A 16,780-nucleotide genomic window follows, 5' to 3' on the forward strand; every position below is an offset into this window, starting at 1 on the left:
CATGATGAGCCCCGAATGAAAACTCACAGCAGGCACCAAGTCTCTGAGGAGTTTGCCCAGGAAACAGCAGCTCAAAAAGCAGGTCGTTACACTCCCCTCACAGAGGTCTGAACCTGTCCTGTGAGACTCAGCTGGGAGAGGACTCTCAGGGCTTGTGTCTGGCTTTCTCTGGACCTTGTCCCAGCGCCCTCTCTGTCAGCTGATCTTACAGCGTTTCAATGGGCTAAATCATGTCATGTGCTAGGTTTTGTGTCTCCTCAGAGTAAATGAATGAACCGTGACTTCTCTCAGGAGGTCAGGCTGGTCTTCCCACCCAACCTCCTATGCCGGTTTTTTAAGAGTAAATAAGCCAGTGCTGGCCAATGCAAGTCACAATTTTAAAATTTGCTATAGCCTCTCTGAAATAATTTCTTTCTGAAACACATCTTGCCATATAGCCTTGAGTGATTGGTACTCACTGTGGGATACTGGCTGGGCTCAAGCTCATGGCAATCCCCCTGTTTGACCCCCCCCCCAAGATCTGGGGTTACAGATGCATACCACTACATTTGGCAATATCTATGGGTTTTGTTTTTTTCTTAAGGTCATTTTCTTTTCAGGACATTGTGCTTACTAGGCAAGTACTCTATCCCTGAGTACCCCTTTTATTGTAGTTATTATTATCTTGAGACAGGGCCTTGGTGGGTTGGCCAGGTTAACCCCAAACTTCAAATCCTTTTACCTTAACACCTTGAAGAAATGGGGTTCTATAGATGGACATAATACTCCTGGAAGGTAAAATTAAATTTATTTTTTTAATTTTTAAAAATTAAAATGTATTTGTGCATATGTGTTGTGTTTATGACACGTGTGTGCACGTATGCATGTATGAAGTGTGTATTCATGGATGTGTGAGAGAGAGGGGTAGTTTTTTTTTTTTTTTTTTTTTTGTTTTTGGAGACAGAATTTCTCTGTGTGGCCCTGGCTGTCCTGGAGCTCACTGGATAGACTAGGCTGGCCTCAAACTCAGGGAGATCTGCTTACCTCTGCCTTTCTTTTTAAAAATTTATTTATTATATATTCTACATAAGTACACTGTAGCTGTCTTCAAACACACCAGAAGAGGGCATCAGATCTCATTACAGATGATTGTGAGCCACCATGTGGTTGCTGGGATTTGAACTCAGGACCTCTGGAAGAGCAGTCAGTGCTCTTAACCACTGAGCCATCTCTCCAGCCCCAAGCTCCCAATACTTAAGATTGTTTTGTGTGTTTGTGTGTGCAAGTGCACACATGGGCAGACGCACGTAGAGGTCCGAGGATGACTTGCGGGGGGTGGGGGTGGGGCTTCTAATGGGTTCCCAGGGATTGAACTCTGGTAGCCAGGCTTGGTGAGTGGCTAAAGAGCCACTGAGCCATCTCTCCAGCCCGCCTCTGCCTTTCAGGTGCTAGGATTAAAGGCACGTGCTGCTTCTGCCTGGCTTTATATGGGTTCTTGGGATCAAACTATGTTATCGGGCTTGCACAGCAAACACCTTTACCTGATGAGCCCTATCACCAGCCTATTATTCTAAAATTGAAAATAATATTTATTTGTATGCGTGTGACTGATTGTGTGTATGTGTATTACGTATGTATTCATGGAGATCAGAAGAGGTGTTGGGTTCCCTGGATTTAGAGTTAAAGATGGTTGTAAGCCTCCACATTGGTGTTGGGAATCAAACCCAGGTCCTCCAGAAGAGCAGCCAGTACTCTTCACCACTGAATTGTCTCTTTAGCAGAGACAGTCCATGGCTGCTCATACTGTAACTCTAATTAAGGGGATTTGATAGCTCTTCTGTAACCCTCTGTTGTTTTGGGACAGGATCTCATAGCCCAGACTGGTCCAAATGTGACAATCCTCTTGTCTTAGCCTCAAAAGTTTTGTGATGGAAAGCCTCGAGTCTCCATGCTTGGCAAGAGTTTAAACTTGTATTTATCCTTTAACTTGACACATTAAAAACATTGTTTCTGCTCAGGAGGCAGAGGCAGGTGGATCTCTGAATTCCAGGCCAGCCTGGTCTACTGAGTAGCTCCAGGACAGCCAAGGCTACACAGAGAAACCCTATCTCAAAAATCCAAGAATAAAATAAAATGTTATTTCAACACGTATAAGTTTTTTGGTTTTTGGTTTTTGGGTTTTTTTTTTTTTTGAGGAGATTTATGTAGCCCAAGCTGGCCTCAAACCAGATATACACACCCAAGGATGACTAGGAACTGCTAATCTTCCTGCATCCATCTCCCAAGAGCTGGGATTGCAGGTCTGAGCCGTCACGTCTGGCTTATATTGAACATTTTGCTTCCCTCACCCCCTGTACTGAGGACCTCATACAGACTCAGTAAAGCCCTCCATTGCCCAGCTATGATGATGACCAACCATTTGCCTTAAAAGAAAAAAAACCAAAAAAACAAAAACCAAAACAACTCTTCAAAAACAGTGTGTACTTTACCCTCTTGGCACCTATCCATTTGGACTGGGCACATTCCAAGGCGCCCAGTAAGCCCACATGGCCAGTAACTACAACATTTGGTGGCACAGGCCCAGAGGTTATTGGCAAGGGCTCTGAAGACCGAATGTCTGGTTCAGATCTGGTTCTGCCTCTTTACCAACTGCATGGCATGGACAGTTACTCCACCTCTCTGTGTTTTCATCTATGAAACGGCAATGGTGACGCAACCTTTCTCGTGAGGTCCCAAGGTCTTTTCAAAAAGTTAAGCTGGCCCTATGGACAAAGCTCTAGGTTTGTCTAAAATATACGAAGTCCTACCTTATGTTCCCAGTACCACAGAAGCCAAGTTTGGTGATCTCCAGTACAGGGAGGGATCACTTTAACTATACATCAAGTTCAGGGCCAGCCTGGGCTACAAAAAAAGATGTCCTAAATCAAAGCCGGCGCCTGCGTATAGGTCGTTGAGTGACTGGTGGTTACTAGTTCAGGTATCCACCTCTAGATGGACAGTAGTCACGTCCAGTTCCTTGTTCCACAGATGAGAAAGGAGAGGCTCAGGATCTGGAAGGAGCAGGCTTTAGCCTTCCCGCCCTCCCATCCCCACTCTCACTCCCTTTGTCTCATTTTTTATTATTTTTAGTTATGTGTATATATTTCTCTGTGTACGCACATGTGTGTGCCTGAAGACTCAGATGCCCTGGGAACTGGAGTTAACAGGCAGTTTTTGAGCTGCCCAACACAAGGAAGAGGAAGTTGGGTCCTCTGCAAGGGCAGGACACAGTCTTAACTGCTGAGAAACTCTATCCTTCACTAGACTCCTGACTGGCAGTCTATGAGCTGACTCTAAGATTCCATCTGCCAAATATTCTGGGAACCAGAAGCTCCAAGGCCCCACCTGAGTTCTGCAAACTCTTCTTGATTGCAACACAGAACACACAGCACGGAGTGATGCATGCTGGGCCTCCCTCCTGCCACCCTACGTCTAGGAGCTTAAGTTGGGCTGGCTGACCCCATCGCTGACCTCCAAACCTAAAGGTCTTACTCAGCGATGGGGAGCTGTTCAGGGTTCTGGGTTTTATGGCCTTTTTGTTTATTAACTCATGTTCTGTCTTCCTTGAGAACACAATGCATCAGCACTTAGAAAAAACAATTCTCTTGTTCCACTCTCTCTGGTCCTTGTTTACCCACCCATCAGAAAGCTAGGGCCAGTGAGACGTCTCAGGGAGTAAAGGGGCTTGCCACCAAACCTGACCAAACCCTGGGGACCTACATGGTAGAAGGAAAGAAGAAATGTGTGTAATTATGTTTTGTTGCTGTTTTGTTTGAGACAGGGTTTTTCTATGTAGCCCTGGCTAGCCTGGAACTTACTATGTAGATCATGGTGGTCTGGAACTCACTCAGAGATCTACCAGCCTCTGCCTCTACAGTGCTTGGATAAAAGGGTGCACCACAATTCTTGGCAAGAAAAGAATTTAAGATCCGTTTTAGTTTCCCATATTTATTTTATGCGCATGGGCGTTTGGCTTGCATCTCTGTGAGCAACTTGCATGCCTGGTACCTGCAGAAACCAGAAGAGGGCATCGGATCCCCTGGAACTGGAGTCCTAGGCAGTAATGAGCTGACATGTGGGTGCTGAGAATTAACCCCAATCCTGGAAGAACACCCAGTGCTCTTAACCTCTGAGACAGCTCTACAGCCCCCATTAAAATGTGTTTTTAATGGAGAGGACAAGAGGTCCTGGGTGCTCAGCTCTCTGAGATGAGACGAAGGAGCTCATGTTCTCAGGCAGGAGACAAAACCTACTAATGCTTTCTAGGAAGCTCTAGGATATCTACATCTGCCACCCCATTCCCACAGCCTACTGCAAGCCACCTCTCCCAAACAGGCTTCCTCAGAACAGCCTCCAGACCTCCAGGCCTCCAGTCTCACATAGCACCAGTCTTGTCTTATGGGCCCGGATGGTTATGGAAGGCCACCAGCCACTCTGCTCGTTCCGGGTGCCACGGTACGTTTCATCTGCTACCATAGATATTTGCCAAGTTAATACGTGTCAAGCCTCATTTGAACTGCTGCAAATGAAGATTTCGTACACCTTATAATTCAGTGTGAAAAAAATAAGCAGGCTATGATGATGGGGTGGGAGCTGTTTCAAGATAAATAGACATCAAAACAAAATCAAGAAATTACGTTAGCTGGGGACACACTGCTATGTGTGGTGGCACAGGTGCCAGGTCTCCAAAGAAATGAAAGCTGAACATTTAAAACAAAAGGCTACGTAACAAATTTGAAAAAGAAAATGAAAGGAAGGAAGGAAGGAAGGAAGGAAGGAAGGAAGGAAGGAAGGAAGGAAGGAAGAAAATCTCTCTTAGGAGTTCTTTTTAACTTTTCCTTCATAAATCTACTCGCCTACACTCAAGGGTACACAAGAAGCGTACTAGAGCTGAGGTAGAGGGCGTTGAATATTCTAGGAACTAGTAAAAACAGGGTCAGGTGTGGGGGCGCAAACTTTAATCTCAGCACTCAGGAGGCAGAAAAAGGAAGATCTCTGTGAGTTGGAGGCCAGCTTGGTCTACATAGTGAGTTCCAGGACAGCCAGGGCTATGTAGTGAGACCCTGTCTCAAAAACAAACAATCCGAAGGATCCCCCAAACCCCAAACCAAAACAAACCCAGTGGATCTAAGTAGCACTCTGGAAGAGACATTAGCAGAGTCCTGACCTGGTAGGAGAAAATTAGGGTTAGGTAAAGAGGGGAGGCCTGGTGGTGGGGTGGAGGGCAGCACACGGAGAAAGGCGGCAGGAGAGGCTGAGTTGTAGGCTGAAGACAGAAACCGTTCTGTCCAGCTGAGCAAGACAAAATTGGAAGAGAGGCCAGAAGATGAAGTAGGCAGGATCTGAGTCACTGAAAGAATTTGAACTTTAACCTGAGGGCAAATGGAAGCTGCTTGGTGGAGAACATCATCAAACCTACCAGATCGGCTTCAAAGGTTGGTCTCTCTGTGTCTCCACCCCTGTCTCTGTCCTCTAGACAGACAGGCTCTCACTGGGTACAGGGCTGTCCTGGAACTCTCTGGAGACCAGGTTGGCCTTGTGCCAGTAATCCTTCTGCTTCAAAGTCCCGAATGCTGAGATTATAGGTGTGAACCATCACATCTAATCTAGCTGCTTATGCCTCCCCCTTCCCCCTCCTCCTCTCCCTCTCCCCCTCCCCCTCCTCCTCTTCCTTCTCCCCCTCTTCCTCCTCCTCTTCAGACAGGGTCTTTCATGGCTCAGGTTGATCTCCAGCCTGTGATCCTCCTGCCTGTGGTGCTGGAGCTGGGACACAGGATTCAGTGGTGCAGGGAAAGCGCTCTACAAACTGAGCTACATTCCCCACTGTATTTTTTCTTAAAAGTTAAGACAGGGGTTGGGGACTTAGCTCAGTGGTAGAGCGCTTGCCTAGCAAGTGCAAGGCCCTGGGTTCGGTCCCCAGCTCCAAAAAAAAAAAAAAAAGAAAAGAAAAGAAAAAAAGTTAAGACAGACATTTACTAAGTTATCCAGGCTAATCTTGAACTTGTGATCCTCCCCACGGTACCCCACGTAATGGGGTCACAGGTTATGTTACCAGCCTTCAGGATCATCTAAGAGATGCCTGGTTGGTTTTAGGAAAGGAGTTTTTGTTTTATTTTGTAGTTCAGGCTATTGGTTATTTGAGGGGGAGCTTCCTCCTCCTCCTCTTTTTTCTGAAACAGGGTCTTGCTATGTACAATACAGCCTGACCTGGAGCTGGATACTCAGACTGGTTTTGAACCTGCCATTCACAACCTCAGCCTCCATAGTCACCTCAGAGTCATGGGGATTCATGCCTCCTCTGTGTAGAGTACAACAGCTTTCTTCTTTCTTTCCTTCTTTCCTCTCTCTCTCTCTCTCTCTCTCTCTCTCTCATTCTTTCTCTTTCATTCTTTTTCTTTCTTTCTTTGTTTCTTTCTTTCCTCTGTTGTCTCAGAATTTGCTTTGTAGACCAGGCTGGCCTTGAACTCACAGAGATCCATTTACTTTTTTCTTTGCCTCCCAAGGGCTGGGATTAAAGGCCTGGGTCACTACATCCAGGCAACAGTTTGCTTTCTTATACATGTGAAGACCACCCATAGTGGCCTGGGTCCTTCTACATCAATTATCAATCAAGAAAATGCCCCACGGGCTTGCCCCCAGGCCAGTCTGATGGAGGCAATCCTCAACTGTGGCTCCCATCTTCCTAGATGACTCCAGCTTGTGTCAAGTTGAATGAAACAAAAACCAACCCAATCCAACCAGCACCGTTAATAAGCACAGTTATTTGAAACCCAAAGCATGAATATTGTGTGTCACTGCCAGAGGACAGAGAGCAAAGGGTAACAGAACAACACGGACCAGAGACTGGATTCTGGACGTTATCTGTCACAGATTTGCTGCAGGAATTCTCATAAAGGGCTCAAATGATGCTCGGCCTCAGGGACTTAAGGTTTTAGAATAGTGACATCAATTGAGAACTTACTGTGTCAGCCCGTCACGTTGTCTCCATGCTATAAGGGCTTTCCTGGTGCTTTCTACTTCAACACAGTGAGTTTGTTTATTTATTATTGTCGCGCTGGAGGCTGGAGGTCAACTTTCAGAAACTGGTTCCTTCCTTCCACCCTTGGTTCCGGAGAGTAAACTCAAGTTATCAGTTTGGGAACTGTTTTACTGCACAGCCTTGTGAGAGCTCTTACCTGCTGAGCTGTTTCACCAGCCCCAGGGTGGGGCAAGGCCTTAAGAATGCAGAAAATTCCAAATTCCACGGGTCACATTAACTTCCTGAATCATCGGGAAAGCGTGGTACCTCAAAACATTTCTGAGTCAGGAACTTTCTAGAAGGCACCTAATCCTAGGGCTCACATGACCAAGACTGGGGTCAGGTACCTTAGAATGCCTTCTGCAACAGCAATATGTGTGAAGGGAGAGGCCTTAGAGAGTGCAACACAGTGGTTCTGCTGTGCAGCCCAGGACTGTCCTAACATCTTCCCAGCCCACTGTAGTAGCAAGACGGGAAGCACCAGTTCCTTATTGCAGACTGGATGAAGCCTGAAAGCCCTCAATCTAGAGATGCTTGCCCTGACCTTCCATGAAAGCACAAACTAATTTAATGATTTAATGACTGATTCAACAAATATTAAACATCTGTTGTTTACCCTCAAGAGACTCCTGGACTAGGTCTACCATTTAGAAGAACATCATTCAGCCAGAGCCTGGAAGGCCGTGGAGCTCATTAACCAATCCCAATGTTACAGCTGGGGAAACTGAGGTTCAGAGAGGGAAAGTAATGAGCTTAAGACCACAGAGATAGACACATAGTTTTTATGTGCTAATTTAAAAAAAGTGTGTGTGTGTGTGTGTGTGTGTATTTTCTAGTCTCTACTCACCTGAACTGTTATTCATAACTTAACCAAGGAGGAGGTTGAATTTAAAAGCCACCATATTTACAGATTCCCCTGTTTTGCCAATGCTGGGATTGAACTAAACCTATGATCTCATGCGTGCTGGTCAAGTGTTGTACCACTAAGCTACATTCCCCAGTTGGTGCAGGGTCTCAGTCTGTAGCTAAGGCTACAGATTGCACTGATCCTATGCAATCTTCCTGCTTCAGCTTTTTGGATTCTGGGATTACAGGCGTGAGTCTCTACACCTGGCTCACACACTGCTTCTTTTGCACTAATGGGTTCTATGTTCTTTTAAGTCCTCGGGGCCCTAGGTTTTTCAGAGCTAGAGGAAAAAAAGCTGCGTCCTGGGTATTGTCTAGAACCCTGGCCGCGCCCATCTCCTGCTCTTCCCCGGCAGCTGACTCCCTTCTCTCCCTCCTAAGCTTGTGTCACTGTCGCCTCGGGTCTGGGTAGAGGGAGGAAAAAAGGGGCGGGAATGTCTTGCCCTTTAAATCCTAACCGCGTTGCTATTGGCTAGGAAGCCTCCGGCCTGGCTGCGGATTGGCCACAGTGGAGGGCTTGAAATGTGGCTGGGCGCTTCGGACACCTCAGACGGACGGTGGCCACCCCAAGACGCGCCCCAGCCCGCCATGTCCCGGATCCTTCGGGCATCCTGCCTCCTGTCCCTGCTCCTGGCCGGGTTTGTTCCGCCGGGCCGGGGACAAGAGAAGTCCAAGGTGAGTGAACCTCCAGGGCTCAGGAGTAGTCCATTGCACACAGGTGTCCACTGCGCGACTGGGAGAGCCACTGCTTTCCCAGAGGCACCGGGGACCCCACTTGTGACCCTCGGTCTCTGCGCCCTTCCAACGCAGACCCGTGTGCATCAGAGGGCAGTACGAACTCAGGAGGACAGTCTTCCTCGAGTTCATACATTCTCTTCCACGTCATCTCGGGGTCGCGTTGCCACATCCAGATATCTGGGATTGACTGTCCCACTCAGTGGTTTTGGGGAGAAGGTGTGGGCTTTCCCCCCACTACAATCAGGAGAGTGCAGCTGGTGGCCACACTCCTAAAAAAATCACTGCGGGGCGGGAGGGCGGGCTGAAAGCCTCTTCACTCATCCGGGCAGATTTGTGACAGGAAGAATTTGACTTGGAGGCGCATCCCTTTTGGGGGCCTCAGTTTCTCCATCAGCAGGGCTTAGCTGGAGAGGATGGCTGGAAGGCTATGGGACCCTCCACTTGCCCTCTCTATTCACAGCTTACTGGCCTGCCTCGCATGGAGCAGACACTGTAGCCAGAGAAGCCAACCCAGGCCAGGAAGCATTCTTCGTCTATTCTAGTCCAGCTGTGGCACCCTGAGCTGGAATAGAAACCAGGAGGCTGAGGGCGGATGCTGTGGCATGCTTCTCTCCTTGGTCAGGCCAGTGCTGGGCTCTCCTCTTCCTTAGGGTGAGGATGCAGAAAGCAGTAGAGACGGACGGAACCAAAGAAAAGAGATAATGCTCTCCCAACTTCACACTCACCATGCACCCCTGCATGCACGTTTGCATGCACATGCACAAAACTGAGTAGGCTCTTGGTTTGAGTTTCTAAAATCCTCTGGGTCTTCCTTCTAAGATCTTTACGTCCACAATGCTGTTTCCAGATTCTGTCCACCTCTTAGAGAGCCCCAAGGGTGGTTCCTGTTTGTTGCTATTTTTTAAAGATTTATTTACTCATTTCATGTATGTGCGTACACTGTTGCTGTCTTCAGACACACCAGAAGACGCCCATTACAGATGGCTGTGAGCCACCATGTGGTTGCTGGGAATTTGAACTCAGGACCTTGGAAGAGCAGTCAGTGCTCTTAACTGCTGAGTCATCTCTCCAGCCGGTGGTTCGTTTTTAAGCCCCTTTCTCTCTTCAGAAGTTTAGTTTAAACAGCTAGGGTACCTGCAACGCCTTGGTTTTCTCTCCAGCCTGTTCCTAATCACCAGCTCAGTAGACATTTTCTAGGACAGAGACAGGACAGGGTTCAAGATTTGGGTGTGGAGTTGGGTTGGGGTCCACATGGACTGGGGCACTAGGCCCATGATTTTAGAGTGGGAACTGCTTGGGGTGGGGGTTGAACCCTGTCCTAAGGAGGCTGCAGGAAACTCATAGCCCTGTGATGTGCACGCAATGAGGGAGAGATGGGCGAGTTCACAGGGAAGAGTGAGCAGTCTAGAAAAATCTTAGGGTGAGGTGGGAGCTTATCTCATAACCAGCCGAGGCTGGCTCCTGGCTCCGCACAGCCCAGGCATGCCTGTCTGGTCTCCCAGGTCCTTGGCGTTAACATGCTATAGTTATGGCTTCTGGGATGCAACTGCTTATCTCGATCCAACTTCAGGACAAGGGAACAGGGAGGGGACATGTGCAGACCCAGTGCGATGCAGCCGCTAAAAGATGTCCTCTCGACTCAAAGGGAGGGGCAGTGACAGGGAAAGCCTCTGTCTGGTCCAGTTTACAGCTGCAAAAGGCTTTGCAGAGCTGTGGACTACCAGCTGCTGACGTGGCATCCTAGTAACCGCCGGTTTCTAGGTGACTGCACAAGGCAGAGAGCATCATGGGACCACAGGCTGATATCAAGGCTGAAAGGCCTTAAGTGGCCCTGAATCCCACTACATCTCAGAGTTGACAGGCTGGAATCCTGAGCGGGGGAGGGGTGGTCAGACACTGCCAGAGGCCAGCTGGGTCCAGCTGCAGTCTCCTACCTCTCAGACCTGTCTGTCATGTTCCCGACATCCCACCAGTGGGTGTAGGAAGATGGAGTAGGGACATGGACCAGGAAGCCTGGCTCAGGGTATCCCCCTCCCCCCTTATACCTCATTCCCTCTCAGTCCTCTTCTCTGGCCTCCTTGGTGGAGGAACAGGGCTTTGGATTCTATGGACCCAGAGGAAGGAAGCAGAGGTTTTGTGGGGGCTGAGTTGGTGAGTATAATCTATGGCTCATTCATCACAGACCACCCTCTAACCCATGCTAGCCTGGGCTCCCAGCATGAGTCCCATTCTCCCCTCCCTAGAAAGCATGGCAGTTGTCACTATGCATTTCATAGGACAGCTAGCAAACAATTAAGGCCTCTCCTTACTATGACCCTCACAGGCCTTTGGCCCTTGGCTGCATGCAGGTAATCTCTATGTTCTGCTGGCCCAAGCCTGTTTTAATCTGTCAGCAGTTTCTCAAACTCGGTGAGCAAAATCATTGTTATGGAAGCAAGAGGACCTGAGTTCAAATCCCCAGCATCCATGTAAAAGCCAGGTATGGCCACATGTGCCGACAGTGGTGGGGCAGAGAGATCCAGGAGCTCACTGCCTGCCTAGTCAGATACTGAGCACAAGCTGAGAGGGCCAGCAACATGGCTCAGGGGGCGAGGATGCTCATAACCAAGCTTGAGGACCTGAGTTTGACTCCTGGAACCCACATGTAGGAATGCACTGACTCTTCCAAGTTGTCCTTTGATCTCTACATGCTGTGACATTCTCTCCCAAGTAAGTAAATCAATGTAATGACATAATAGGGAAATTTTCACGGTTCTCTTCTTTGCCTCCCACACGTTAACTGCATGGGCACACAGCCAAACAAAACAACAAAAACACACTTGGAGAGGCAAATGGAATTAACCTCTCAGACCAAAGCCCAAAGGATTAGAATGGTTCCCTCAGGGCCACGTAGCCCGTAAAGATAACAGAATCTAACTCAAGGGGCTCCTCATATCTCCTTCCCTCAAAACTATCTGAAGAAGCTGGACCTACCAGCGTTCCAAAGTTCCCATTATTCAGTCAGTCAATCCCTGGGATCTCCTCCCCACATCTGAGACTCAGCTTGGTATGAAGGTGAGGCAACACGCAGGGAGGTAGCAGGGGTTGTATCCTGCTGTTTGTATGTGGTGTTCTTGTTGAGGCAGGGTATCCCTATGTAGCCCAGGCTAGCCCTAAATGCTCCATCTCCTGCTTCAGCCTCTGATGCTGGCATTACTGATGTATGCCCCCAAGCCTGATGCTGTTTGCCTTTTAGGGTTGAAGTGACCCCAGCTGGGGCTTCAGATGCCTCAGGCAGGGCTGTCCAGCTGAGCATTCCGTCCAACACTTGCAGTATTTAGACTCCTGGAAAGCAGGGACTTTGCACCACAGTCAGGAGGGGTGTTATCTGTCAGGGATGACCCAGCAAAGGCAGCCAGACTCATCAGGTTAGTCAGGCCTGCAGTGACAGAGGCATTCCACTGTGCCCCACTGCCTGGATGGCTCCTTCACCCAGTTAGGCGGATGACCTTGCTTTGGCAGCAAGTTTTCTAGAACCAGAGGGAAGAGGGAGTGATTTTCCCTTCCCATGAGGTTCTCTCACTTCAAAAGTAGCCCTGGAGTTTCGTTGTCCCTGTTGGGGGTGAGGTGGGGGGTGAGGGGTGGGCCTCTTTCAGTTAAAAATAGCTGGTCCAGTGTGATGGGCGGCTCGGGAGGAGAAATGGTTAAGATAGCACTGAGCTGGTGGCAGGGCTGGGGTGCAAACCTGGATACTCTGGCATACCCCACTGTGTCCTATGCTTGCTCCCTATTCTCCTGGAGGTAGCCTGTAGTGTGGCAGCTGGACACAGGAGGGTGTATGGGTTAATACCCACTGCGTCTTCACTCTGGGTGTCACAGTGAGGACTCGTGACAAATCATTCCATACTCTAGGATCCTGTTCCCACATCCCTGCTTCCTCATGCCTTGTCTTTCCAGTCTTCCAGACTGGGAGGCTCTGACTCATTCTCAACATCTTGACACATCCTTTCTGTCCAGGGCCTCCTTCCCAGTCACTGAGCCCAGGCTGCCTCATATTTGTCTGGACTTCTGTAGCAGCCATCCAACTGGGCTTCTCAGACCAACCCAGCCCAACTGCCTATGAAGTACGAAAGTGATTGTTGCTAACTTCAGAGTTCCACAGCACTCCCTAAGTGATTACTGCAAATGCTTACTAGGTCCTCAAGCGTCTCAGGTTCGGGAGATGAGGAATTAGGAGACCTCAGTTTTAGTCCAGTTCCAGTTTTGTTGTCCTGGGTAAGGCACTCTCTCCCTGTTAGGAGCCATCCATGTCCAGAAGGTGGAGAAGTGTCCTAAAGGTGTCTACTCTAATAGTTCCCTGGTGTCCACCTTCTTCTCTTCCAGACAGACTGCCATGGCGGTATGAGCGGTACCATCTACGAGTATGGAGCCCTTACCATCGATGGGGAGGAATACATTCCTTTTAAGCAGTATGCTGGCAAATACATCCTCTTTGTCAACGTAGCCAGCTACTGAGGTCTGACAGACCAATACCTTGGTAAGAGCTCCCACATGTCTTGCTGCTGAATTTGGAGCCATTTCTGTCTTTTGGGCACACTTTAATCCCATGAGGTGCAAGGGGGAAAGGGTGGTGGTGACGGACAGAACAAGGTTTGCATCCCGGCTCTACCGTATCTCATATTTTCTGGAGATAATTATTTAAGCCTGAGGTCTGATGGTCTTTGGATGGATTCGAGGAAGTCGCTGCTATCTCTCTTCACCCTAGGGCTTACCTCAGTCACCTCGGCTGTGTGCCTACTTGCTCCCCCTGACTGGAGTCAGAGGACAGAGGTAGCTGTAGCTTGTTCTGGCTGAGAAGGCCTCCTCTCCCCCAAACCCTATCCATCTGAGCCCATCTCTTGGCTCCACTCTGGAGACTGAGTCCCGCTAGTTTGAAGCTCTGGAGGAAGCTGATGGGGAAGAGGGAAGGGGTCCTGGAGCTGTAGTATCCAACAGTTCATTCTTTTTTGTTATTTTTTCATGACAGAATTTTTGCGTAACCCTGGCTGTACTCAAACTTGCTCTGTAGACCAAGCCAACCTCAAACTCAGAGGTCCACTTGCCTCCTAAATGCTGAGATCAAAGAAAGGCGTGTGCCACCACTGCCCAGCTCAATAGTTCATCCTAACGCAAACTTAAAGACAGACTAGCTCAGCCTAACTTTGTATTCATTCTGGAAAGGCCACCTGGGCTCAGCAAGTATAAACAATTAGGACCACAAGGCTGGCAATGGCTGAACCCAGCATCTGACTGGAGCCCATGTCTCCTTTTCCTCTCAGTGAGGACAGTCAGAAGCCTAAGGAACAATCAAATCAGGCCAAAGCTTGATGGCTCCAGGGGCAAAACACTTTGGGGCCAAGTAGACCTCCACCACCTGGCTGTCACCTACAGGAGTTTCTGGATCTGCAGATGGGGGGAGTGGTTCCACAGCTCAGTGCCCAGTGCTTTTGTCTAGTCCTTGGACAGTACAGTGCATCTCTGAAGAGACAGGCTGGGTGATGGTACTGCTCTTAATTGCAGGGGTGCCAAGGGAACTGGTGAGCTAGCTGAGGCCTCTCCTGGGTCCTGAATTCCCAGTTGAGAGGGATGTGAATATTGCCCTCCAACCACCCTAAGAGAGTCCTCAGCTTTCTGCCCAGGGGCCAATACGAGACCTCAGCTCACTGACACAGGCAGTGGGCGTGTGACTGATGTGGGGAAGCATATTCCTGACTTGTCTCCCAAACCTCCACTGCTCCCAGACTGGAGTCAGGAAAGGACCTAAGTCAGCCTTGCCACCGGCTCTCGGGGTCACCTGGGAAAATCCTCCCTCCTCGGGCCTCAGTTTCCAGAGGTCTGGAGGGCATTTGGGGAACAGGGTGTTGAGGCAAGCTCATCATCTGTTCTCTTCTCTCTCCCTGGGCAAGAACTGAATGCACTACAAGAAGAACTTGGCCCATTCGGCCTGGTCATTCTGGGCTTCCCTTGCAACCAATTTGGCAAACAGGAGCCAGGCGAGAACTCGGAGATCCTGCCTAGTCTCAAGTGAGTTCTCCAGGCTGGAGATGGTGGTCTCTTTGGGGCAGAGGCTCAGGGCCTGTAGATATTGGTTGACTGTCTCCATGTCAGCCACTCACTCTGCTCCCCAATCCCCACCCCAGTTTGGGGTTTAATGGAATGAGGGGAGGGGATAGGAAACAGGAGGCTAAGGGTAACTGGGTGGCACATGTAGGGTAGAGAGGCATGTGGGGTGGGTACAGAGAAGGGGCTCAGATGGCAAATACACACTGGGCCTATGTATGTCCACGCAAGTCATGAGCTTGATAAGAGACTCCTAGACTCCTCCCCCTCAGTCCCGCCATCTTAGTTCTGAGCTAGTGTGGTTCCTCTAGACTCACTCAAGTACATTCCTCCCAGGTACGTTCGACCGGGTGGGGGCTTTGTGCCTAATTTCCAGCTCTTTGAGAAAGGAGACGTGAACGGGGAGAAAGAGCAGAAGTTCTACACTTTCCTGAAGGTGAGAGTGGGTAATCTGGAGGAAGCTCCCCCTATCTGCTCGGCCCAGAGCCCTGGCATTGGTCTAGTGGTCCCGTGAGAGGGCTTGGCAGACCCATGGTCCCAGCAACCTACTGGAGAGAGAAGACAGGGCCCACAGGGCATCTCAGGGGCCTACAACTTCCAGTTACCATACAGGTGAACAGTCCAGTGTTCTTGTTCCCAAACTGGGGCCCTTCCCTCAGTGCCAGACAGTTTTCTCCTTGGAAGGGAAGGGAGGGGAGGTTAGAGGAGCCTCAAGTTAAGACTGATGCCCCCTCACCCCTGCTCCAGAACTCCTGCCCTCCCACTGCGGAACTCCTGGGCTCACCTGGCCGCCTCTTTTGGGAACCCATGAAGATCCATGACATCCGCTGGAACTTTGAGAAGTTCCTGGTGGGGCCAGATGGCATACCAATTATGCGCTGGTACCACCGGACCACAGTCAGCAACGTCAAGATGGACATCCTGTCCTATATGAGGCGGCAGGCAGCCCTGGGGGCCAGAGGGAAGTAACTGATGCCCTACCCCACCCCACCCCATCCCCTGCCCATCATGCAAGGGCTGGGGAGGGGCTCTTCAGGAAGGAAGCAAAAAACGGAATCATTCTACACATACATCCCAGATTCCCTTCCTTATTACATAAAAGACAAGCTTGGCACAACTGTGTGCCTGTACCACTGTGCACACGTGGCAACTGTCCCACTGTGTGCCATGCACTGCCTGCCTGGAACCCAGGGACAGACCATCTGTGCTCACGGTTTGGTACAACACCTTCACACTTTCTCCAGCTTCCCGTTCCAAATGAGCCCAAAGCAAACACAAGTTCTAAGTCCAATGGTCCTGCTCAAACCTGAACATCATTCTTGGGGCCAGCATCTCCCATATGCCCACATGACACATCCGGGCTCACTATGCCACCAGCCTCCTTCATCCCTCCTGAAGGACCCTCCTAAGTCTCCAACCCCATCCCACAGTGCTCCTGAGAAGAGCCGAGACAATGGTGAGCACGATGGCCATGTGCTCCAAGTCAGGGGTGGTGTCTCCATGAAGGAGGGGCCCGAAGCCCTTGTGGGCGGGCCTCCCCTGAGCCCGTCTGTGGTGCCAGCCCTTAGTGCATTCAGGCTTAGGCTCCCAGGCAGGGACACCATCCCCCTCTCTGGAGGACATGCCTTCTTCTCACTCTGTCCACTGGCATCTCTCGCACCCCATCTGCCCAATAAACGTCTTTCTGCAGCAGTTCTGCCTACTTGAAATTTTCTCAATGGTGGGAGGTGGAGATTGGAGATGGAGACAAGGGAGGGTAAAGGAAGAGACAGACACAGGGCGTGCTTTGGGGCCCACACTGCAGCCTTTGCCCAGCTACTGAGTCTGTGACCCAGTTCCCATCAGCGTGTCCTCACCCACCTTCCCCAGGGCATTGAGGGCTGAGAGGGTGTCGTTTCTACCCCCAGTCCTTTGCCTAGGATCTTCCCACCACAACTGGGTTCCCCTAACACGCTAGCAGCATTCTCAGGGCTATGCGGGAAAGGGGTGCTGAAGTAGGACCAGAACCATGACCACAAGGGC

General features: G+C 49.9%; 2 protein-coding genes across 2 annotated transcripts in view; both read left to right on the top strand.

The window, feature by feature from the left end:
- Positions 1-16,780, top strand: part of Rapgef6 (Rap guanine nucleotide exchange factor 6) — a 449,393-nt gene that overhangs the window by 367,115 nt on the left and 65,498 nt on the right. The gene's annotated exons all lie outside the window — the stretch shown is intronic.
- Positions 8,380-16,450, top strand: Gpx3 (glutathione peroxidase 3). The gene is given in 5 exon segments (NM_022525.4): positions 8,380-8,617; positions 13,043-13,196; positions 14,605-14,722; positions 15,095-15,194; positions 15,506-16,450. Coding segments are annotated over 5 exon segments (681 nt in total). The 5' UTR covers positions 8,380-8,530; the 3' UTR covers positions 15,728-16,450.

Source organism: Rattus norvegicus, chromosome 10, assembly GCF_021556685.1.
Source record: "Rattus norvegicus strain SHRSP/BbbUtx chromosome 10, alternate assembly SHRSP_T2T, whole genome shotgun sequence".
Taxonomy (NCBI): Eukaryota; Metazoa; Chordata; class Mammalia; order Rodentia; family Muridae; genus Rattus; species Rattus norvegicus.